Genomic DNA, 25,590 nt, shown 5'->3' on the forward strand with positions numbered 1-25,590 from the left:
CGCTGGGTGGGAAATGAGAAAGAGGCATTCAAGGGGCTTTGGAACACTTCCATGAGCCTGGGATGGTTTTCCGAGAGTGGTAAAGCAATGGCATTAAAGCTCAGACCTCTGTTCTGTGGATAACTGCTGTTTAATCCCACCCAGACCTCTAACAGGACCCACCCTCCGGCTCCCCACCCTCCCTGGCCTCCCCATCTTTTTCCCCCAACTTCAGCCAAGTCTTCCTGCATCTGTTTTGCTTGGCGCCACACACCAGCATTCCAACAGATGCCACCTGGCCACCGAGGGAAGATTGCAACATATTAGGCAAAATAAGAAACCTGCTCAAAAGGAAAAGCCATCTGCAGGGAGGTTTCTGGGAGCAACGAGGGCTCGGATTGCAGGGCTGGACTCTGCCAGGGAGGCGGCTCTGAGCCACGGGGAGCCGTACCCTGCCCGTGACCCTTTCAAGGCTGAGACAGGGGGAATGTTCCCAGGAGTGCTCCCTGGCCTGGAACGTGCCACTCTCTGAGGAGGACTCCGTCGGCTCCTCCAAACCCAGAACCTCTGCGCAAGCCGTAGCTGGTCAGTTCAAAGGGACAAGGACGAACTGGCTGTGGCCACATTATGATGCCTTGCAGGACTTTGGTGCAGAAGCAGGAAATCTGGGATTTCAACTCACGACATAGGGGACATTTTCAGCAGCTGAGTCAAAGGAGCACCTATTGCCTTAGCAGCAACCTAAAAATTCTCTTCCCATCTCCGGTCTCTGTGAACTGAGGCTGTGCCTGTCTCCTTCAAGTCCTTGGCCTGTCACAGGAACAGGATGACCCAGAGGATGAAACACTGGCCTCAGAAACTGGGGAAAACAGATGCAAAACACCCATCCCTGGACACCACTTCTGAAGGGCCCACCTCTCCCTGGGGGTGAGGCCTGCAGGATAAATGAGCTATTTTAAAAGCTGTGTATCTGCTTTGTAGCCCACACATTATTCATCAATGGACAATATGCCTTATAATACATGCAATCTGCAAGTCAGAAGCAGACTCCCTGGCAAAACTGCAAAAATAAATCCACCCACGTCCTGGCACGACACAGGCAGCAGAAAGCATCTTGAGAGCACACTCACTTGAGGGAATAAAAGCTTCTCATTTTCTAGGCACTGGCACGTGGAAACGGCAGTGCCAGTCCTTAGGGTGACAGCCTAAGCACAGTCCTAGGTTAGACGCACTCCTGAGAAGTATCGAGACTGACCCTCCTGCTGGGGAGAATAAGCCTGTGGAGGGGACAGCAGGGCAGAGCCGAGTCCGGCTCGGCCACCCCCACCCCTCAGGTGACAGGTGCTACTCCGATGGCCCCCACCTCTGCTGCACAGTCTCAGCCCAGGAGCCTGGGTCGTCCCTGAAGACCCTGCAATGGGATCTCGGTGCTACTCCGCTCAAAGCCCCTCTGAGGCCTTCCGCCCGCAGGCCCCCACGGTGGCCCTCCATGCCCTGCCCACTCTCTCGATTGTTCTGCCTTCCGGGTCCACGCATCTCATCCCATTTCAGCCACGTGTCCCTCCACTGTTCTCACCATTCTCCGGCACACCTGGACCTCAGGGCCCCCACACTGGTCCTTTCCTTTGTCTGGGACAGGCTGCTCCTGGCTGTTGGCACGGCCTGAATGTCATAACCGTCTCAGGGAGGCCCTCCTTGTGAACCCCACACGCTGGCTGTGCTCCATCCCCGCCTTCCTGCTCTCCTCCAGCCACTCGTCATCGGTGTCTAACACGCTGTTTCGACTCACTCGTGTTGTTCCTCTGCCTCCCCACCGCCAGCGGTAAGTGCGTGAGGACAGGGGTTTTGGTTCTTGTTCACTATTTACCCAGAACTTAGAATGGTGTCTGGCACGCAGTGAGTGCTTAACGAATTCATTTAACGAATTGTTTATCATCTCATCCAGTGGCAACATCACAAATGATTTTTATTGGTCTCCGGGCAGCCATACTGGGGGGTTCCACCCATTTGTTCCGGCAGCAAAAAAGTTCCAGCTATAAAAACTAGGGAGGTTTTAGAAAAGTATAAATAAATATTATGATTCCATGAGTCAGAAACACATAACCACCTCCTCCCGCCCAGCGCCGGTCCTCTCCAAAGCACGCTGGCCGAACGGAGGCATCCGCGCCACGGGACCTCGGGGGTGCGGCGCGAGATTGGAAGCTCCCCGAGAGCAGGAAAGCGCCCGAGGGAATGGGCCACCCTCGTGTGACACCAACACCTGTCTTTCCTTTGGGTGTGATGCCTCCTTTCTCAGCGAAAAGGGTCGACTCCTCGGGAAGAGAGAGAGTTCCTACAGTCCCCCGAATTCCAGGCATCCATCACAGGTTCAAAATCTTCGTGCAATGTCAAATATCTCTCTACCAAGAAACGGTACACCACTTGTTCAGTGTGGTCCCCCTGGAGACTGAAGGCTCGGCTCCTTGGCAACGGTCTCGTTATATTTTAACCCTTTAAGGTACCCCTTAAGGTCACACTGCCTCTTAAGGTAACAGGTCTTCCTTTAAAGTGTAGTAAGATTCCAGGCTACTTGATTTTAAAAAGAAATACGGACAATTTCTCATAAATTACAAAGGAAGCTCCAAGTGGAAATCTAAACTCAGAGGATTGATTAATAACTACCAATTAGAACCAGAACTTTTTAAACCACTTAATTGTGGAAGGCCAGGAAGCATATTCTTGGGAAACTACAGTTCTCACAAGCAAAAAAAAAAAAAAAAAAAGTAAAACTCAATTCACCTATTTGATTGACATATTGGCTGAAAAGAAAATTTCCAATTCTAAATTCTGGGTGACAGATATATTGAAGGACAGATTAAGGGAGCGTCCCTTTCCCAGAAGGTCTCACGGCTTGCCCCAGGCCCTACCCGCACAGCTGAGAAGGGGTTTGACTGGAGCCAGTAATCTTAAAGGAACTTCTCTCCATCCATCTGTTCTTTGTAATGGCATGGGGCGTGAACCTACTTGAAAAGCAGAAAATAAAAACCTCTTTGTAAAGGCTTCTGCTTAGATTCGTAACAACTTCTGGGTTAGCGCTCACATTTCAAAACAAGAATTGCCGTACCTATAATTTGCTTTGTGATTTGTAAACACTTAAATGGAGGAAAGTCATTCTAAGGTCAAATCTACGGATACTGCCACCCGGCAATTGGAATATAACTATGTTCCACCACAAATTGTCCCAACTTCGTGCATTACAGTTCTGAACCATTTTCATAAGGTAAAAGGTACAAAGGGATGCAACTTGGGGGTTGGATGTTTATGTCATTATTGTTAATCCCTTTTTGTGATGCACCTACAGTTACTGACTTCCCAGGGCAGAGGTCAGAGAGTCAGCAGAAAGGGGACCCTGAGCACTTTCTTGGGCTCCCTAAAACTTTTGTAACACAGATGCAAATCTCTTAGCAAAAATGTGAACGGAGTCAAAGATACTGAAAAAAAAAATCATATTAATCACTTAAGAAAAACACCTGTTGTTTTAATTTTTTTCATGGTTCTTCAGTTTAATACTACTATGGCTGAATCTGTCCATCTTTGTTTGTTTTCTTCCTCCTTCTAAGGTTAGAAATGTATCATCCTTCCCAGATCTGATGCTCATTTCTTTTTTTTTACTGCTTCTTGTTCTATGGTGTGAAACATTTTATGTGAACCTATTTAAATAATCTATATTTAGGTAGATTTAGATAAATATTGAACTTATAGCTGGTTTAGGTTTTGGATCCAACCAACACTAAAAAGTTTGTTTACAGACTGCACCCACATACAAGTGAATACGGTTCATCTGAATGGTGGAAATGTAGGTTCTTTTCCTCATTTGAGTTGTGGTTAAATGCGAAAGCATAGGTACTGTATATGAATAATGTAACATTTCCAAATATCATAATGTAGAGCAAGGATTTTCTAACATAATGTCATTTCAAATAGAGAGACACGCAAAGCAGGCCCTGGCTGGCGTAGCTCAGTGGACTGAGCGAGGGCTGCAAACCAAAGTGTCACAGGTTCGATTCCCAGTCAGGGCACATGCCTGGGTTGCAGGCCACAGCCCCCAGCAACTGCACATTAATGTTTCTCTCTTTCTCTTTCTCCCTCCCTTCCCTCTCTAAAAATAAATAAATAAAATCTTAAAAAAAAAGAAGAAAGACATGCAAAGCAATGCGTCAGATATTCACGCCTTCAGCTCTTCAGGGTCAAGTCCTCACGGCACAGAGAAAGAGCTACGAGAGTCAACCCCTACGAAAGCAAGTTTACTCATCTGTGTTTGAGGTATGACCCTCCAGTACGATGTCACAGTGAAGGTGACAGGCATCTGTTTAACTCCTGCCACTCCCGCTCAATAGCCGGAGTTTTCCTGGCATCTCTCTGTCCCTGGCTGGGCGTGGGCAGATGTTCGCAGACCAGCTCCGTGGAAGGCAGGTGAGGAAGACATTCACTCAACTCCCCATTGGAGGGAACAGAGAGGAATTCTTCACGCTAATAACTATAACGAAAAATTCTTCAGTAGCGTTTGCCATTAAAAAGCAGTTTGCAGAAACTGGCTGCTCAGGACCAAGGATGTTCCTGGGCAGACACAGCAACCCCGTCGCTGGCCGTCACCTGGACCTTCCGTCTTCCAAACGAGGCCCCTCCCACCGACACATGGAGCCAAATCCTGGTCATCTTTCCAGCTGCGTTTCCGACCTTCCCCTCCGTGAAAGCACTCCTGTCCCCCGCGACCCACGCTGCCCCCTCCAGGTGCACTGCCTGCATGGGGCGTCAGCGGATCTGTAGCGCCTGCTATGCCGAATTGACGCTTCCACCGTGTGCGTCTCATCTCAGCTGTCCGACGTCGAGACGTGCAGTGCTTCCCAGGCAGCGTTACCCAAAAATCACCATTTCATGCTTGTGAGATAAAATGACTATTCTCCGCAGTTGCACAATGTTCTCTCAGTCTCCTCACCTTGAAACAGAAAGGAATTGGCCTATCTCCAGTGGAAACTCGCAGCTCTATGCATTTATAAACATAAACTATAAAAATGACCCTGCACGCGTTAGCGAAAGAATGCCAGGCTGCAGGATCAGGGGCCTCTCTTGCTGACGGAACTTCAGCCAAGGGGGCCGCCCGGCCGGAAGGCGCACGGTGCTTCTGGAAAACTGTTCACTGCTTCGTCCTGTGTTGTGCCGTCTGGGCATCCTAACCACACACGCGAATAAGTGGAATATAGTTTCAAGATTTTTTTTAAAAAGCATGGTTTCTACCACAAAAAGAGACTAAATCAATTTAAATGTTAAACCATCAAGACGTTGAAATTCTGTTAAATTTAGTATCCCTTTTTTTTTCAAGTGGAAAAACGCAGTAAGTGCACACAGAACAGATACCAAGCAGAAGGCGTTCTCACCGTGAGAAAGACAATACAAACGGACCCCAGGGTCAGGCCGTCCGCAGGCCGAGTGCCGCTCAGGCCGACTCCTTGGGAAAGTTAAAGGGAGCTGGTAGTTCTGCAAAACTCCCTGCTGTGAAGAGGCGCTAGGTTTTCCAGCTGGAGCTCACACACATTCCCCCATTTCTGCCCCACCTCCGCTTCTCTGGTTGACTTGGTTTTAAAAACCTGAACCAAAGCAGCGTTCCCCCTCCTTCAAAAGTGAGATACGCAGACATGCACTTTAAGAGAATATGAAAAAAAAAAAAAAAAGAGAAAGAGTCTCAGGAAGCACGGTTTATTATGAAGCTGCAGAAAGTCTCTCAAGAAAATGGAGGAGTTAAGACATATGTGGATCATTCCATATGCTGTCAGTGTCTATCAGTTCTGGATTGACCTTCAGAGAGTAAAACAGAGAAACTGTAAGTCCATCCGAGCATTTGAATCATCAAATACTTAATATGCCTGATAAGGTCCCTACACCCCTTCCCAGCCCCCCTGACCCCCAGAAAGAGGTAAGCAACCTAATGACAGATTGTAGGCCGAAAGCATGTGCCCCGAAGTTATCATATGGGGGAAGGAAAAGCCTCTGGACTCACCCTGATCTATAAGGACTAAGTCACAAAGGAAGGCAGTGTCAATTCCAAGGACCTGGAAAGGTGGATTTTCTAGGGGGAAGCTCTAATTCCTTCCTCCCTGGAGGAACGTCCTTACTTTCTGCTTGCCCAGTGGTATATGGAACAATACTTAAGACCAAAACAAACACAGAATGGCTTCAAAAGAACAGGCAGTCGGGGAGGACACGTAAAGGAGCTGCTACAAAGTATGTGAACACCAAGCGCAGCAACACCATCCGCACTAGAGAAAAGAGGGCCCTTTCCAACTCAATGTATGATCCTTGTATTCCATTTCATGGCCTTTCTCTTCGCCCGAAGCACTTTATTCGAAAGTGTCAAAACCGCTCATGGCTCTAAAACCACCAGGGTATAGGATAACAAGCAGTGTCCTTGAAGCACAATCTACTCCACGCTCCATCCCGAAAGCTCGACATCCTGGTGAAAGGTGGCGACGCCGGGGGACCACCGGAGTGCCACGGCAGGATGGCACACCCCCGGCACGAAACCGGAGACGTCCTCTCAGGCCCACCGATGCCAGGCCGCCTGTTTCGCTCGCTCATTTATGTATTTTTTAATATTCCTCTCTACCCCGGTTGCCCAAGGAAGCCCCGGCAGAAAAAACAACAAGAGAGTGAAAAAGGAAAACCCCCTGAGGTCGCTGCACCCCGTGATGTGTGCTAAGTCAACATCACTTCTAAACGTTGTGCAGTCATCTCCATTTGTCCAGAAGGAAAAAAAGAAAAACACCAAAGACCTCGTGCAATACGTATTTTGGCTAATATTTTCAACACTATCCATACTTCAGGCCTTTTAAGTCTTTGAATTGGAGCTGGGTGCATACAGCAGGCGGACTGTCTAATGCAGGGCATGGAACGGTACGCTGCCTTTTGTGAGTCAAAGCACCTGGGTGGTGGCAGGCAGGATGCTCCCCAGCCAGTTCTGGGCTGAGTTCCCCAAGGCTTCTTTGGACATTTACAGTGGAAACTTAGATACGGTGGCATTAACCATTTCAACATCATCCATGAATTTCCTGCCTTTTCCTCACTCCTGCAAATGCCTTGAAAGTATCGCGAAGAGTTTTATAGCAGGTCAGTGTATTTAGGGCAGTCATCTAGCTCAGCAGTAATCAATCTGCTGGGTTACTTCAAGTTGCACAAATAGGTTACCATTGAGATTAGCCTCAAGTAGCTTTAAACCATGACCTTCTACAAAGAAATGCAACATCGATTGAACTTGAAGGTAATTCTGACATGGGGTCAATTTCTTCTGGTATTGTGAACTTTCATGTAGCAATAACATGTATTAACATGTATTATAAAATTACAGATTTATTTCAATGTCTAGGAATTCTGCCTCCAGGCTTAGCCACGTGAAGCAGCTGTGGCATTTATGAAAATCCTCTCCAAGGAGGTATCTAGTAAAGCCTCTTCCCAAATCCTGCCCTCATGAGTAAATCACACAGTGTGGACATTTTGCATAGGTAACATTGGATTGCTGATACCTCCACCTGTAAGAAATAAAAGTAAATGTAACCCCTGGAAACATTACAGCAAAACGATGCGGTAAAATTGTAACATGTGGGTAATACCAGCTAAATGTTTCAAAGTTTCAAAACTCAGTACAGCAAATACCAGCAAAGGCCCTTGCCTGCAATGCAGAGTTCAGCAGCTGCACCATTGTAGAAGAATGCTCCGGCTCCGTGGTGCCGATGACCCAAGGGACACACACTCAGGACCGATGAGATGACAGCAGGGGGACATCACAGCTAGTTATTAAAGTAAAGGTTGCCAGGCACGCCTCAAATTCATGCCGCCCTGGGTCTAAGGCCATGCTGCTCAAACCCTGCGTGTTCCCAGTTACCTCTCATCACCGTCCTCGGAGAAAGGCTTGCACGTTACAGATACTTGGTTAAGAAGGAAAACACTAACAGGAACACTGATTGGGCCCATCCACATAGACGGCTTCATTTAAACCTCCCCATAAACCTGTGTGCTGGACACGTGTGCCCTCACTTTTCACCGACGAGGGAGCGCACTCCGAGAGGGCAACTAACCACCCCGGATGCAGCAGCTAACTGCCGAGCCCGGCTCTGCGGCCCGCACGGGTGCCTCCTCCTGCCCACAGGCCAGTGCTGCAAGGCACCGGGTGCGGTTACTGCCGTCAGGACTTTCAGCAGAAATGTCACATCACAGGAAGCATCCAGCTGCTTTCTTTGGCTATACATGCTTTTTAATTGTGCAAAGAAAGGCATAGCCTTAACATTCCTGTGACACACACACAAAGCGATATGCCAGTATAGTAGTCGTCATGACGGACTAGAACGGTCAGTGAAGGGCCTCGATGCCCCATGGCCGTCGGGAAGGCGGGCGAGAGGACACTCCTGCGGGCGGACAGTGGACGCGGACCACGTGAAACACACGAGGGCACTTTGCAAGTGCTGAGTTGCTATGGCAACATGAGCTCTCACTGCGAGCCTTGTGTCTGGGTGTGAAAACGTACACCGGTGTCAACCCCTGTGCGCTGCCCACGCTGTTCAAGACATCCCTGAAAACCGCTGAAATTGTGGTACATGATACGGGAACATTCTCACACATGGCCACGGCAAGAGAAATTGCTACTCTACGCAAGGGGGTTAAAGATTTCACAGCATCCAGTCAGAAACCGAGTCAATAAAGGAACACTAGCTTTTCTCCTTGTCCACTGCACGGTGGCTGTGTTTTTCAATGAAGGGTGCTTCCGACGTATATTCACAGAATTACCTTTCAGGGTGAAAAAGGGGCACCCATTCATGCCAACATTTTTCTGCATAGGGAAATCACCCTTTTCTAAAAGAGAGACAAACTAAATTCCTCCCCAATAAAAAGACAGTTTGGACAGTCCTTACAGTTTGGATAGTCCTTTGTGCTCCGTGAAATGAATGTTTAACCACAAGCCACCACACTGCTTCTGCGGAGTGCGTGTCCAGCCAGAGGGGCCGGGAGAAGTCCAGAGAGCCCAGGCAGGGAGGAAGAACACGGCCTTCACTGGCCGTGTGCGCAGTAGCGGGTGTCAGAACGTGAGTCTTTGCCCCCTCCCCCCTCCCCCCTCCCAGGAACCTTCCTCCCTCCGTTGACCATAAAAACTCCGTGTCAGCAAGAAGCCGAGACAGTCTGTGAAGCTCCCCACGTACCTGGTGTAATGTTATATGCACAGTGGGCCTTAAACACTCAATAACATTAACAGGATTAAAAGTGGCTGCTGAAGCTCACACAACGCAGAGAGCCTCACGGCCACTGTGGGGGAAGCCGCGGTGAAAGGGGGCTGGAAGGCTGGTAAACGGTGATTCGGCTTCCTCGGGGTCACTCCAGCGTAGTTTAAGCAGCTCACAACCAGATCGAGTAACTCAAAAACTAAGAAAATCACTGACTGCTAATAATGCCACAAGTTGAACTGAGACGCTCGCAGACCTCTTAAATGGTGTAACAGATGACTGTAAGAACAAACTCTACTTTCCTGAGGGTTTCAGACCAACTGGGAAATCTGTCACCACGAGGGGTTTGTTCCCATGTATCTTTTTTCCCCAGGAATCTAGCTGGTTAACATTTTTTGGAGTCACGTTGCACTTGAAATTTATTCACGGCTGGGTGTTTGGGAGGCATGAACTGAGAAAAGTACTCTCAGCAAATTAACCTTGCAATAAGGTCTGAGGCACACATCATACTATTACGAGCGCTTTCGTTCAAAGGAATCCCGAGTGATTCTCCCAAACAAGATTTCTGACACCACTGACGAACCCGATCGCAGTCGGTTTCAGTGGATTTTTCACGTACGCGAATAATGAAATCGTACGCGCTTCTGACCGAAGCAGAAGATATTTGAAACATCAAAACAGCGTGGTGGCAGCCAGACTGCAGACGCCTGGGTGAAATGTTCTCCCTCAAGATAAATAAGGCCGTGGCAGCTGCTGCCGGCACTTAGCGCCCCTGCCCATATGAAACACGCACAGAGTGTTGAATGGAGCAGGCAGCTCTAGTGCGTGAAAAGTTTTGTGTTTGCTTCTTAAAGGGAGAAGTTTCTGCTTAGAAGAGAAGAAAACCAGCTTCTTACCAACCACTTACAAAGCTATATATGGACACGAAAACATACCTGTGAACAGGAAAACCGCCGTGTGCTGAAAGAACTTACTCTCCAAAAAGAGCCTTGGAACCTAAATTCCCACATTTGAAGAAATTTGTTTCCCACTATAATAGTCCCTGCAAACAACTTTCAATAGCCCTTGTATGTAAGGTACATGGAAGTGTTAGTATTTTCTATTTATTTTTCTAACTACATTAGAAACTTCAAGCCAAGTGAGACCCTAATTAATTATACAAATCCATTTGTCCTTGATATCTCACTGCACAGATAATTTAAGATTTGGGTAATAAAACAGAACAGTTATCACAACTTCAGGAAAGGCCTTCGGTGTGTCCACTGTCCTGGGTGGAGTGGCCCCTGTCCTGCGGGGACTGTGCTGCCCACAGCCGACAGGATGGCACTGGCTGGGGGCGAAGGTTAGAAGCTATGATCACGACAAAATTCTACTGAAATCTGAGCCACTCTATGAAAATGCTACTGGTCCAGACCAAGACGAAGCACTTTGACATGTCCCAATAAAGGGGTTAGAGATAATAATCGGAAAGTGCTATGGAAGGAATAAGAAGAAGAAATAAGTATACCAACACCCAGAATAATATAATAATGTTTGCATTTAGTATCTTATAATCCCTTCACAGTGGCGAAAACCAGTGATAGCGCAGTGATCAAGGTTACGTGAATGGCCAAAAATACTTCTCAACATACAGCCGTGAATTAAAAGATGATACAATTGCACTCAACCAACCACTTTGAAACGTTGCAATTCACCATGAAAACCCACACAAAGTCCCCCAGGCATTTCATAATCACCCCCTCAAACCAGCGATCACACGAAATTCAGGGGGAAAATCCCAGTCCTTTGAAAGGCACTTGTTCTCTAATAAAGGCCCAGACTGGCTAATGGTCACCGGGAACAGAAAGCTCACGGATGAGAGTTTTCATCCCACCACCAGCCGAGGAAGCTGCAGAGTCATCGTTTGCCTGGTGGGGTTCGCAGCTGTCTTTCTGGGCTCCATGTCACTGACAGGGAGTGAGCAAGGGCGCGGGAGCAACAAGGGCCCAGACCTGTCCTGGGGCATCCGTTCCCGCAGCTGGACACGAGGTGCTGACTGTTCCCTACACCGCATCCCAGCTCGGACTCGCGCGGGCAGTGGCAGGCCTTGCAACCTGACTGGCAGCCGGTCTCCAGCCGGTTTCACCTCGGCCCACCGGCCAGTCTGCTTCAGAAACACATTGCCTACCGTGCCCCTCTAGTTCGGGACTAATGGGCCAAAAAAAAAAAAAAAAAAAAAAAAAAAAGAAGAAGAAGAAAAATGGTAACAAGGGCCGACCCTCCACAGCAAAAAGGCCACTAGGAAGAATTGATCACACTTTGTATACCCATGATTAAGAGACTCCTCTCAATATTTTGGCGATCCTCTCTCGCCTGGATTAGAACTATTTTTAAAGGGAAGTGTGGCCTCCAGCTATACTTGCAGGCAGCTTTTAAATGCATTTCCAGCGGGGATGTGTTGAGACACTGGCAGATGAATTTAAGGCAATAAAATGCTGAAATGCTTTTATTCAGAAGGGAGGGGAGGACGAGGGAGAGTGTTTGGATTTTCAAAACAGACACAGTTGTTTGACTCTGAGGACCTGAAGCAACGGTATTTTCTGAAAAGCGGACTGGTTTCCTGGCTCTACACCAAACACTGGGGCAAGGATGACGCCCCCACAACTTTGCCAACCCGCACAACTTCGCCAACCGTTAAGTTACACTGGCCCGAAGCTGGGAGACTCCGGGGGGTGGGGGTGGGAGGAGGAGGAAATTTATTTTAATTATGCTGCACAATAAGCTTTCTGAGCGCGAGTCAGTCCTCTCCCACCGGCCTGGCCCTCACACAGAAACACAAGCTGACTTACCGGCGCCCCGGCCACGGGGGAAGCTGGGCTGGTGGGGTTACTCTCCTGTGGAGCCTGGGGAGACTCCTCCGGTCCCCGAGTCACCAGAATTCTGAAATGCTGCTGTCCCGCATTCTGATCTTGCCTGATCTTAAACGTGCAGCCCTGACCCTGCGGAGTCCTTTCCACGGAGTTCGCCCTGTGGATTTCAGGGGCCACCCTGCGGCCCCGGGGTGGCGTCTCTGGGTGTCCCTGGTGGCCCCGCTCCTCCGTGGGGCTGCTGCGCTCTGTGCGGGGCTGTGTGGGGTACGAGGTGCTCCTTTCCAGCCGGATTCGGGGGTACCGCACCAACCTGTCCCCCTTGGTGCCGGTGAACCCAAAGTTGAAATCACCACCCGAACCTGACATGCCCGGTGGTGGCTGCTGCAGCTGGAAGACAAAGCACCTCTTCCCAGAACTTCCAGAAGCATCTGGAACGTGCTGTAGGGACCAGCGCCTGGGCTCTGGAGCTGAAGGGCTACCCTGGCCGTCGGCCCCGAAGGGCATCAGCCTCACCTGGCGCACGTCGGCGCTGGAGGCTCGGTGCTGGATCCGGAGCCCACCACCTTCGGGTCCCTGGGTGGCCGAAGGCTCGGCCTCTTCACGGCCATCGGCAGCGACAGGGCCCCGTATTCGGCGGCCACAAGTGCCGTTGACTAAGGGGCCCGCATTCCTGGTGGTCCTGGGAGGGGAGCTCTCGGGGGTCTGGGGCTCTGGAGGCTCCGGGCAGCGGCCCAGAGACACGGACCCCGCATCGCCGTCCAGGCCCTCGGGCGGCCCGCACGCGTCCGGGGCCCCGTCCGCCGCTTTGCGCTGCAGCGAGATCTGCACGGAGGAGCTCCGGGTGGGCCTCGCGTCCACGGGGCTCAGCAGCTGCGGGATGAACATGGACGAGCTGCGCTTGAGCGCGCCCACCGCCTCCGGCAGGCCGCCGCCGCCGCCGCCGCCGTCCTCCGCCGCGCGGGGGGCGAAGAGGTGAGGGCCGCCCCTCCGCGGCAGGGTGTGGAATGCCATGAAAAAGTCGTCTTCTCTCTCCTGGTCGAGGATCTCCGACTCGGGGGCCGTGTTGCTGCGGCCGGAGCCAAAATGAAACCGAAGCCGATGGGCCATGGTGCCCAGGGGGGCAGGGAGGGAGAGGGCGAGCGGCGACAGCCCGCCCGGCACTGCCAGAAGTCAAAACGCGGAGACGCAGACTCCAAGGAAAAGCGTCCCATCTGCCAAACCTTTAGCACTGCGGCACCGACAGCGACAGATAGCAGAAATAACCCAAGTGGCAAGCGGCATTCCAGGCATGATTGGATAAGAGCAAAAAGCTCTCATCCGCACTGTGACAGAGGGTAGGGCGGCCAGGACCACATGACCGCCGTCCCCCTCTCCAATGCCAGCTTGTGGACTTAGTGGAGTTTTCCCCCCTCTCGCTCTCATTTTTTTTTTTTTTAAGCAGCCCAAGAGCCTGAAACGGCACCTTCCCAGCTGCTGCTTTTTTCCATCAGACAGGAGTGGCCCCAGCAGGGAGCTCTCGCAGCTGCCTACGGCAGCAGACACACTCCGAGCCACGCTGCCATAAATCTCTCCGCATCGCGCTCCCAAGACAGTTCTTCCCACCCCGCGGGGCCCTCGGACGCTCCCGAACCAACGCGAGAGCTGGCACTGAGCACACGGAGCGAGCCGCGGTATTTCCCCACCTCCACGCACGACTGAATGACGGCGAGCAAAAACGCTCTGGCCCTAGGAAAATCCTTTCCCGAGCCTCGGAGGCTACGGTCCCGTTGTTTATGATAGCGCCACACAACCCACAGGGAATGCAAACGGATGAAACGTACTATAAATACGGCCGCACAGCCCGCAGAATCAGTGCCCCTTGAACGCTAACTAATTAGACCGTGATCTGCAAGTCACCAAACAGCTAAGGGGAAGGAAGGACAACTTGTACCGCCGCCGGCGGGGAGCGGGCTGTCTCCTGCTGGGGCAGCACTTAAAAGGCGTGTGTCTGTCTGAGTTGGTGTCAGACAGACGGTGTCTGTCACTGAGGGAAGAAAAGGAACCCAGCTGCAGAAAACATCTTCTCCCATATGTCAAAAGAAAAAAAAAAAGACAAAAAAAATAATACGCCACCCCTCCCCACAAAAAAAAAAAAAAAAAAGGAAAATTGAAGAAGGGTGTACATGTGCTTTTTGTTGTAAGTTAATTCAAATACCATACAGAGGAAAGACTGCCCAGAGCTGACTGTCTTCCAGGGAGAAGTCAGCAATATTCGCAGAGTTGGGATGCAAACATGGAATCTTGCTAGTTTTGCAAAGGGCCAAGAGGAGCTAAGGGAAACGGGGGAAAAAAAAAAAAAGTAAAGGTCCTCATTCAAAAAACTGTCATCGGATGTGTAGTTAACTTGGAAGTATTCTGTGTGTTTTAGACTGACGGTTTTCTGTGACCCAGAAACACGGGTTACTTAACAAAGAGGTTTATTTAGGAGGGAGTGAAAAATACCAAGCTGCGAAGAGGGACAAAAAGTTTATTTTAAAATCCGCAAGGCATGGCTCTGTCAACAGCTCGGGAGCCGAGGGTGTGGAGGAATTAACCCCGTGTTTACACACACACACAAACCTGTTTTCTGAAGGCATGTGTTTTAAGTGCCAAAAGTGATCTGTGGGAGAGAAATGGAAGCTGGTTTGTTTAATGCTAAAACTGCCAAACACCCCTACGGTCATGCATTGTCTTAGCTGGATTAAGGGCCAAAGAGAAAACCAGCAGCAGCAGCAGCAGCTGCCGCGTTCACTGCAAAGCTCCTCTGGGTCTGGAAGCGCCCCTGTAGTCCGGGCCTGTGGCAAGGGCACCTCAACAGTCCCTGGGTTGGATAATGGGAATGGGAAGCAAATTTTCTACAGAGAATTTCTCTTGATGGGAGAAGACTAAGTAATGAATTAAAACACATCAGACAAGAGCGAATTTTCCCTCATCCTGGGCCCTGCCTTTACCTTAAGGAAGTGTTGTTATACTCAATAAATGAGAGAGCGAGGATTAGTCCACCACTGTATCAGTGACTCCCAGGACTTCATACCACCCCACCCAACACTGCCGAATTCAGTCTTTGCTGGGTGGGGAATGCCAAGAAGTGGGCCCTCAGCAGACTCCCCCATGCAACTGAACAAGAAAATAGCTTCACGCCCAGGGCAAACCTGAATGAGTGATGCAGTACAACTAAGTATCACCCAAGGCGAAAGAAGGCGAGGTCAAAGCAAAGCCACTGAGACCCTGAATGTTTGTACCAGAAGAGCGATCCAGTGGTAGGTGTAGGCCGGAATCTGCTGGCTTTCTCATTTGGAGAACGATACCAAGCAGAGGAAATGAAACACACCCCCAGAATCTGTAATCAGGGTGAACTGCCTGGCTATTCACCGCCAAGGGCCTGAGACTAGGAGAGTCGTGGTTCCCTCCAAGGCGTCGCTGCTGACCGCTGGAGCATCACCACTGACCGCTGTGTCTGAGTCACCAGGGCCCTGGGCCTGACCTCTCTCAGCGCCAAGGGCGGGGAGGTAGGTGACTGAGCTGCACTCTCAGGCTCCTCTGGATCAAAGTTGAGTCTACCAACCCCAAGCTATTTAGCAACTTGGAGTTCCCGTTGAGTTCTACAGCAAGAAAGGTTCATGTGAACATTCATCTTAACCCAATAATACGTGTACATTTCAGGGAAAGGAGATATGAGGGACAATGGACCTCACTGAGTTGTAATACCACCTCCGAGAGAGAGAGAGCACCTTAAGCGGGCACACGAAGTTCGTTTTCACGGCCGGAACCCCTGACCCGTGGGTGCTTGGTGTGGGCATTCTAGTCCAGGAACTGGCAGGATGCTTCGCGCCAGGTTTGCTTCCGAACTTCCATTTCTCAAATGAAATCTTAGTTTTACTACATCCAAACCTATAACTATAATATGTACATAGCTACGCATCTGTAGCTCACCCATCTATCAATCTCTGCGTAAAACAGCAGCTGGCATCAGTCTTCTGCCTCAGGCACACCTTTGGTTCTTTAAAGGTACTGTCTATTAATTTCCCTTGAGGAAGAACCACTTTTAAAATACAGCTTAATTTCACCTGCTAAATACAGATCCACTTTTTGCGGTTGACTGTTAATTAGATTTTCGTGTTCCCGAAGGGAGGCACCGCAGATTCCCATTTAAAATCCCTGGAAGGTCTGTCTGCAGGAGTGATGGCCTCCGCAGGCCTGCCTACCAGCCTGCGTTCCCAACAGAAGACCCGGGCATGGTGTTCGATGTGTCACCCGTGTGACTTCCACGCACATTAACTGTGATTTAACCAAAAAGAATACACACACACCAGTAAAACTTCTGTCCTAGCCATACGGGAATATTCGCTAGAATCACGAGCTAATGACGGAACAAAAATAAAGTCTTCGGCGGGGGGACATGTACTGTCGGAAGTACAGCAGAACCAGAGCTTTTAAAAGAGGCTGCTTTAAGAATTAAGGTGGTTTTTTTTTTTTTAAAGTGAAGCAAAACCAAAAACTGGGAGCCACTTACCAATCTGTTTTCATCAAATACTTCAAACAGGAGTCTGTGATTAGATGGGTTTACCTATTGGGACAGAAAGAGTATTTCAAAAACGGTCAGAAATAATTAAAGGATGAAACAGAAGATAAAGAACAGAATGCTTCGTGATGCACCCACATCAACTGTGTCATCTGAATAATTGGCTTCTTCTAGACATCCTGTATCTACTAAATCGAGTTTCCTATTATTTATTTCTGTATTGTTCTACTGAGTTATTGTTATACCGAATACTGAGGTATATTAAAAGAAAAAAATGCTTTTAGCTGCTTTTCTAACATGAGAAAGGATAATGCTAAACAGCTGTAAAGAGTTTTGCCACCTCCTCTACGAAAGGTATGTTCGTGCCCCTAGACCAGTTGATGTTCAAACTTTTTCATTTCATGGCAAATATAAACGACTAAAATTCTGTAACACACCAAAAAATACGCTTTCTGTTGATCTGACAAAAAAAATAGGTGTAATTTTGATTCATTCGTACCAGACAGCTATTGCTGTATTGGCTGTTGTCACTTTTTAATTTGACAATCTAAGAGAAAAGAGGTGAGTGCCCCTGACTAAATAGTCAGGTATTGCAGGTTTTATAAAGTTTTGCAGCATGCCAGTTGAAAATTGCTGCTCTAGACCAAGGTTACACCTGCACAAGGTCTACACCTGAGGATATCTCTTAGGCTAATAATAATAATAATAATATAATAGCAATAATTAAAATAATGAAAAAATAATAAAAGCAGCTAATTACTATATTGTGCTTATTTTTTCAGGCACTATCTTCTTATTAAATATAAAAAAATGCTTGATATCGTTTAATCTTGACCACACCCTATGATGTACAACTGTCACCCTAATCTTGCAGAGGAGGAGCTGAGGTCGTGAAGTCAATTGCCCACGAGCCCACAGCTGGCACATGCAGGGCAACCAGAACCTCAACCAGGTCTGGCCTGCTTGCCTCCAGGGTCCATGCTCTGAACTGTTAGACAAAGAAAGAAAAGATGCCCACCCCACCTTTCCAGCAACCCGTGGGGTCAATGTCAGAGCTAGTGAGCTTTCAATGTCTTTTGGCTTCTTTCTGTCTTTTTCCCACACCTCCCCAAAGTGGCAGGAACCATCATTCAGACTCGAGTGTCATTTCATAATAACCAACCACATGTGAGGCATGGTGGCAGGAGCTCGTGTTTCCATTCACACAGAAACCCCAGACATGGCCCTGTGTCCGTGCTCTCTCCTGCGTGAGCGGTAAGGAGCCCCCAGAGAACGTGAGTCCCTGGGTGGACTTTCCAGGGTCACGAAGACTGCGTGCCGTAGATCCCGAGAGGGGACCCCAGTCTGCTGTCAGTGAGTCCCCACTGCTCTGTGATAGGGAATGGAATGAAATGGCACTTGACGTACGGCACAGAGAACAGGGCTTGTGCCTCTGGCCCCCTGGCCTGTCCCTTGGTCTGGTGATGGAGCGAGCAGACGGAGGGAGGGTCTGGTGTCTGAGCTCCGTGAGGTGTTGAGCTGCTGACCAGCACAGCCACAGGTTGTGGCAGGAGCCGGCACACAGTAGGCTTGCAAGAATGGTTTGTGGAATGAATAAAACAAAACTATGTTTGTAAAGAGCCAAGGAAAATGGAGTTTACATATGTATCTAGCCGAGGTTAGCTGAAAAAGATGTTGGATGCGCTAAAATTGACATGAGTGTGGCTGAGGTGTAAACTGAAAGGGTGTGAGTAAATTTGGAATTTTACAGGTAGAAAACTCTGTCTGAGAGTTTACGAAGGGCCAGTAACATATACCTGTCCTCATTAGCTTTCCAGTCCTTCACGAACTAATTTTAAATACATCCTATACGCAGGATCTCACTAAGTATTTACACATCAATACCGTATTTCAGCTCTGAACACAACAGAAAGTGTATAGAGCGATGGGGGTTTGGAGCACATAAAACACTATTGTAACTGAAAGAAGAAATCGGGACCAATTACAATGGGTCTAGTGATGATACTGTTCTTTGGGAATTTACACTAATCAAAAGCTCTCCTCTGGAACATTTCTGAAGGTAAAGTAGGGTTGCGGGTTCAATTTGTGGTCAGGGCACATGCCTAGGTGGTGGGTTCAATCCCTGGTCATGTCATGGCATGTATGGGAGGCAACTGATTAATGTTTCTCTCTCCCTTCCTCTTTCTCTAAAAGCAATGAAAAAAATGTCCTCAGGTGAGGACTATATATAAATTTTGAAGAGAAAAAAAACACCCTTTTCCTTCCATCACATAGCTGAGCAGTTCAGTATTTTCTAAATTTCAGTACAAAAAACCCCAGCAACCACCACAAAAACTCACTGAATAGTAACCTGTTAATTCACAGAATTTAGTTATTTCTACATGTAGCTCACTCTTCTGGGCATTAAATATAAAAGGTTGAGGAAATTTTATCTAATTCAGTGATATTTGAACTCCAGAAGTAGTTTTTACACTACACACACACAGTCACACTACATATCTGAACTACAAAAATGTTCCTTCCTAACTGGAACGTGATTGGTAATGTTAATTAGGTTTCTTTATAACCATGTTACCTCTAGTGTTTCAGCCTATCTCCAAAAGAATCCATAACCCACATCTCACAGAGGTAAATTAGCTATTGGTTTAATGATATTTTACCTTATTTTTTTAAAAAAAGTTTGAATAGAGAAGCTAAAATATGATATTTAGACAGTTTCCTTTCCAGGTCCCTAAAACACTCCCAAAGGAAACAAGTCCAGACGTTGTCACCACTCCTCAGTCTGAAAATCTGGGGCCCCTCAGGACGCTGCCAACCATGTCTCCCAGGAAAAGGGATTTCACAAAAAAAAGTTAGCAAGTTTTCATACGATATGAATCTATCAGGATAATGAGTATATCAATTTAGTTATCAATTAACAACTGTTACAAAAAATCAAAGACTTACTCTAAAATAAAATTCTTCATTCCATTTTGGGTTCAGCGTCTGGAAGAGAAATCATCTTGTAATATCTTTCACAGTCTTTGAAACTAACAGTTTCTAGTCCAATGCAGTCCACATATTTTGCTTAAATTTTTTTAAAGCTATGAGATTCTCAAAATAGCAAAAAAAAAAAAAAAAAGCATTTAGCCAATTATTTGAAACCATTCTATAAACCAAACTAGATGGGGAATGGGATGTATTTATAAGACAGATGATTCATAGATAAGAAACTACAAATTGCAAGATATCAACCAGAAGGAATAACATTGGGAACCTACAAAGAGCTACCACCATGAAAACATAAAGATCTCTTTCAAGAAATTAGCATGGATATGATTATCCTATCAAGGAGAAGAGAAATTTTGTTCACTTTCCTTAACCTGCATGCTACAAACCCATTTTGGAGAGAAATAAAGCAGGTGGATGGAGGGTGAATGAGTTCACTCTTTATATAAATACCCAAAGAAAAACCTTGCCAGTTATAAACCAAGAGTAAATTATTTTTTCCCAAAATATGCTTCTCCCTATCCTTCGATCTTCCTCTCTATCCATTCATCCATCCACATCATGTCAATCCATTTAAGTGTATATTGCACAAGAACATCGAAAAGATACTTTGTTCTCAGCAAACACAATAGATTGACTTCAGACATCCTCCGAAACTAGGATGAAACAGGTATTCTAAAAGAATACATAAACATATGCACATACATGTAGTATATATGCTTGTGCATTTTGGACATTCATAATACTCTTAAATAATACACGCTTCAAAAATTACATGTAAAAATTTCAGACTGAAAAATCACAACCTCACGAACGGTTACAGATATTTTGTGGTCAGAATATTTGCCTTTATTAACCTTACTTCCTTTAACATGCTAGTGAAGGGAGAAATGAATAATAAAAGTAGTAACAACAACACGGTGAACTATAAAATTAAAAAAAAACCCCACAGAATTGGTATAACACTGAATTGGCATTTAAAAAAATCAGCACCTTCCCCACCCACAACTCAACAGTGAATCCCGCCCTAAATAACGAAGGTTTCATACTTTCAGCTGTGAATGGAGCAGGGATGGCGATGGGAGAGAGGAGGGGGAGGGGCGGGGGACCAGGCAGCCAGCGGGAGGCATGGCAGGCCCAGGCCTGCCCTGGGCTGCAGCGTCCTGGGGACCAGGTTCATGCAAATGCAGAGGGGAGGAAACAGAGGGCAGGTGAGGGAAGAGAACAAACAACGAGAGGCCACAAAAAGCATGAAGGGCCAGGAAGGAGCACGGCCCCGCGGAGAGATGGATGGATGGAAGCCTTTCTGAAGCCCCAGCGATCCCAGCACAGTAAGTAATACTAACCAGGACGCTGGCTGCCGAGCGAACGGAGCAGCCCCGGCCACAGCCGAGCGGCACCCTCTACCGTGCAGAGGAGGGAAGAGGCCCTCCCCTCGGAAGCAGGCACTTTTTTAATACCCCAAATCCCAGGTTTTGGCCGCTTTGGTTCTCCGCTCCCTCCGCGTTCAGCAGGCGACCAGGTCCCGGCTTGTCTTCCCTGCACCGCGGGGGTCCCGGCTCCACTGATAAGCGAACCGGTGACAGCGCCTAATGCGCCTCACACAGCACACAATGGCCTCCCTGCTTCGCCGGCATCCTCCCCACTAATCAAAACACTTTTAATGCCAGGCCGAATGCCAGGCAGAGGACACACTACAGCTGCCGCTCCTCGCACAAATGACCTGGCCACGGAGCCCGGGCGTCTGCACAATAGCAGGAGAGTGGCCGTTTTTCAAAAAAAAAAAAAAAAGCCATCAAGCTCTCCAGGAAATGCTTACCACACTTGTCCCCCCCCCCCCCCCCCCAAAGGTAGGGAGGGAAAAATAGTAGCCATCCATAAACAACACTGAAGCACAAAGAATAACAGCACTTTTCATTTTTTAAAAAATGCATCTTCGACAAATGCCCTAAATATGGAGTAACTGTTTTATAAAAACACAGAGATAGATGAATTAAAATATAATCATGGAAGCATCTTTAGTGAAATCATGCATGTGGAATTTATATGCGCATAAATGTATTTTTATTAGTAATTTTTCATCTGTTTTCATGTAGCCAAGCAAGTTATTTGGCTTCCTTTAGAAATACTTGTTTCAAGTTAAGCCCTTCTTTCGTGCCTACCAATTCCCCAAGTGACTCTATTTCATCAAACATATTTTAAATTATTTTTAATCTCTTTATGAAAAATAACAAGCCAACAATAACAACTCCTTGTTTTGCTGTACTCTTTGCAGGTGAAAAACTTGCTACTTGTAATAATCCTCATTTTTAGAATACTGTTTTCACAGACATTTAACTAAAAGCCAGAAACAATATCTTCTTTGGGTTGACACTGAAAAGTTTGGTCTATCTTGAATTTATACATTAAATATAATGGAAGCTATTTAAAAATAAAAGTTTTACCCACTTAATTTTAAAATATAAACTTCTACAGAACCAAAATACATAATCTAATGGGATTAAATTATGGCTAAAATGAAACTTAATGAGAATGGGCACCTACCTTTTTAATTGTTTTTGTCTGTACCAAAGCAAGTTCTCTATTCTCATCCGCTACGTACAATGACAGTTTCACATACGGATCACTGCAAGAAAATATTTCAGATTTAATAGGATTATACTTTCATTTAAAAATTACAAGAAAAATTAGCCAAAACCTAAATGAAAAGGCAAATATCAGTTAATAATCCAATTTATGTAAATCCCACAGATGAAGCAGTCAAGTTTTCAACATGCCTACTAAGTAAACACACAGAGAAGTTTCTATCAATGAGAGCCAGTGATGTCTGTTTAGAAGCGAAAATATCATGAAACGGATAGTCTAACTTTCAAGATAATTTTCCCTAGTAATTCGAAATATTTAATCTGCTGTAGTTTTTTTCCCTAAACAATCAAATTCTGAAAAGATTTCAACAAAAAAAATCCTTAAAAGCATACAAAATTTGTTCAGGTTAGCAAAATGTAGCTAAAAAATTTAGTTCATGTTTTATTTATATTGATTTCCACTGTTTACATAAAAATTATTATTTTTCAGTGGAGGTAAAATATATTGTTCATCTAAACCAACAGCTATCATCTTATAGAAAAAACAAAAAACAAAACAAAAACTCAAAAACCAAAAAAAAAAACCTAAGGTCCAAGAAGTAGAGGAAAATTTGCCTAAACTTACAGATTTCAGGAAAGCCCAGATAAAATTTCAGGTTTCCTGACTGCAAACCCTATTATGTCCTTGGGAAGCTGAAACCTTTTAACAAGAAGTGTATTAAAGGGTTACTTAATGTGAACTATATCTAGCTATTAAGAGTTTGGATCAATCCACTCACTTGTCTTGTTAACCTGGGGTAGCTCAAATCTGGTCAAACTATGCTCTACCAAAATTTGGGGTCCAGGTTCTTCCACTTATACCTGACACCCTGAAAATTATAGAAAGGGCTCCCCTGTATGCAGTCCCCCAATCCCCACTCATCTAGTTACCTACAGCTGATAACTGATTTCTACCCGCTTTGAGAAATTATCCTTTAGAGGCTACACCTTGACTCAACATTTATTTTGCAACTTCTAGGACATTTCCAAAGATTACACAGAGTGTTGCTGAATGCTGAAGACTACCTTGATTTTTATTTGGTGCCTCAATAAATAGGTCATCCTTTGAGGAAAGAGAAAGATGAGATAAACGTTTGGCAGTAACAGGACTACACTCAATATCCAAAAAACAGATATCAAAAGTCAGTGGTAAAAAAATATAGCCTTCGTTACGGTATTTATTACCCATAAAATACATCTTAGTGTAAGCTATAACACCTCTCTTTAAAAAAAACAAAAACAAAAACCCAGCAACATTTGCTCAGATTCTGAATGGTCTGGTTTAGAAAAGGTCTAGACTACAGAACACCTGCTTCTTTTTTAGAGGCGTCTACTTCTTTTCTGGACTCCTCCAGCCTCAGAATGAAGATGAACCAGGAGACAGACCTAATCTAGGGTCCAAGGCCCCAGGAACACCTCTCCCAGTCACGGTCCAGGTCTGGGTACCGAGTCCATTGCTACGTGCTTCTCAGACTTGAGCAGAACTGCCTGGGAGAGGGGACAGTTAACACACAGGCTGCCGGGCCCCATCCCCAAAGACCCCCCAAAGATCCAGTAGGTCTGGGGCAGGACCCCAGAATTGGCATTTCTGACAAGTTCCCAAGTGTAACGATGCTCTTCATCCATGAACCACACTGAGCACCAGTGTTCTAGATGGTGTTTGAAAAGAGTATTTCTTTAGCTGCAGAAACTAATATTCTATTTCCAGCCACCAAGCTCTGGCTAAAAAAAGCACCGGGCCCCACACCTCTGTTATCTCAAGCACAGGTTCCCAGTACGCCTCGGAGGTGTACACGCAGGCAGACACACCCGCAAGCCCACGTCACGCCGAGAGCCGTCTCCTGCTTTCCTGGCCTCGGCTACCGTGGTCGCTGCCCATTAGATAACGGCAATAAGGCGCTGAGTGTTCTTTTAATAGAACATCCGCGTTCTTCTGAGAATCATTCATTGACCTCAGTGTGTGTCCCCTAAATAGTTTACAGTAAGCGACACACACAGTTGGGGGTTGACGGTGGCTTCTCTAAGTCTGGGACGATGTGTGTGTCCCAGCTGGTACAAGGCAGGCATGCCTGGGCACATCCAGGTACAGGCAGGGACCAGGGTGTCTCCAGGAAAGATCAACCAAGAAACTCCTGAAAGAGAATTCAGGGTGGAGAGAGAACCAAAGGCCAAGCTCTGGGCGCTGATGAAGGAACAATGGGGTGCAAGTTCAAGGGACGGGAACACGGGGTAAGGGATGGGCTGGTTAAAGGGCAGGGAGATGTAAGTTCAAGGGAGGTACTGTGGGAGCTGCCCAGGCTGGTCTCGGGTTCCTCCTCCCTTTCTGATGGTACAGCAGTACCCATTCACATCCACAAATATTTACGGAGTACCAACTATACAGTCCAAGGACTCTGCTAGGGGCACACACCAGTGCCGGCGCGCTGGGGGGAAGGGTGGGCCAAAAGGGACGAAATCGACACAGGTCATACATGGACATCTGGGCACGGCCCCACCTAGAACAGCGGAGTGAGGATGCCCGCCCCTGCCCACTTCAGTGAGGTGGGAGCCGGTGCACGTGGCAGAGACATGGGTCAGGGCGTCAGGAATCAGAACACGAGCAGGAAGGTGCCAGAACAGCCTGAACAGCGATCGACTCCACCTCAGCTGTCAGCACACCTGGCACCAGCACCACCGTCACCACCAGCCCAGCCCCTGGCCACCAGGAGGCATCCAGTCCTTGCCCGTTACAGGCAAGACATTCACTTACATGCATGTCTCCTTACATGATTTTCACTGCAAGCTTATGAAGTTGGCACCTTTTGCAGGTGAGAAAATGAGACAGACACCAGGCCCAAGGTTAATCAGTAAGCAGGGGAGATGGGAAGGGAGGGATGCAGGCGCGCTTGCTCCAGAATCCAGCTCCCCGCATGCACGCTGCACGGCCTCCCTGCATGTGCCGCTGCTGACCACCAGGAGAGCTGGCTGGAAGGGAGTGCCGGGGCCCGGAGCTCCTACCACTCGGCCACGTTGGGAAACACTTTGGACGTGACTGCTATTATGATACAATTTTTATCTTGGCTGTGGTAGGAGGAGGAACGAGATGCCTGAGCCAAGTGTCCACTGGGGAAGGCCACACCTTGAGATCTTATTTTCTTTTCAACATTCCAGAGAACGAGCTGTGTAACTCTGGACATGTCACGTCAGCATGCGGAACCTTCGTGTCCGCGTCTCCAAAACAAAGGGGTTGCACTGCATCGGTGGTTTTCGAACTGCGGAGCCTTAGTTCTGGGTAACTGTCTCAGGACAGCCATGGTGTGTGTACATTCCACATACCCTGTTTTATAGACTGGGCTTCTATGTAAAAAGTTCTTGGACAGGGTTTTAGA

The 25,590-nt window shown here is 47.4% G+C and overlaps 1 protein-coding gene across 16 annotated transcripts in view; it reads right to left on the bottom strand.

Annotated features, from left to right (window-relative positions):
- The window catches only part of NEDD4L (NEDD4 like E3 ubiquitin protein ligase), a 301,195-nt gene that overhangs the window by 115,606 nt on the left and 159,999 nt on the right, over positions 1 to 25,590 (bottom strand). For 6 of the 16 annotated variants that reach the window (XM_028523927.2, XM_036010084.1, XM_036010085.1 and 3 more), the window contains 3 exons: positions 22,143 to 22,224; positions 19,557 to 19,595; positions 16,602 to 16,655 (listed from right to left, as the gene is read on the bottom strand). In XM_028523927.2, coding sequence (XP_028379728.1) covers positions 16,602 to 16,655; positions 19,557 to 19,595; positions 22,143 to 22,224 — 175 coding nt within the window. Of the gene's footprint in view, positions 1 to 12,049; positions 13,479 to 16,601; positions 16,656 to 19,556; positions 19,596 to 22,142; positions 22,225 to 25,590 lie in introns of those variants that run through there. The other 10 variants (XM_036010083.1, XM_036010080.1, XM_036010086.1 and 7 more) reach the window with 9 other exon arrangements.

Source organism: Phyllostomus discolor, chromosome 9, assembly GCF_004126475.2.
Source record: "Phyllostomus discolor isolate MPI-MPIP mPhyDis1 chromosome 9, mPhyDis1.pri.v3, whole genome shotgun sequence".
In the NCBI taxonomy this organism is placed as follows: Eukaryota; Metazoa; Chordata; class Mammalia; order Chiroptera; family Phyllostomidae; genus Phyllostomus; species Phyllostomus discolor.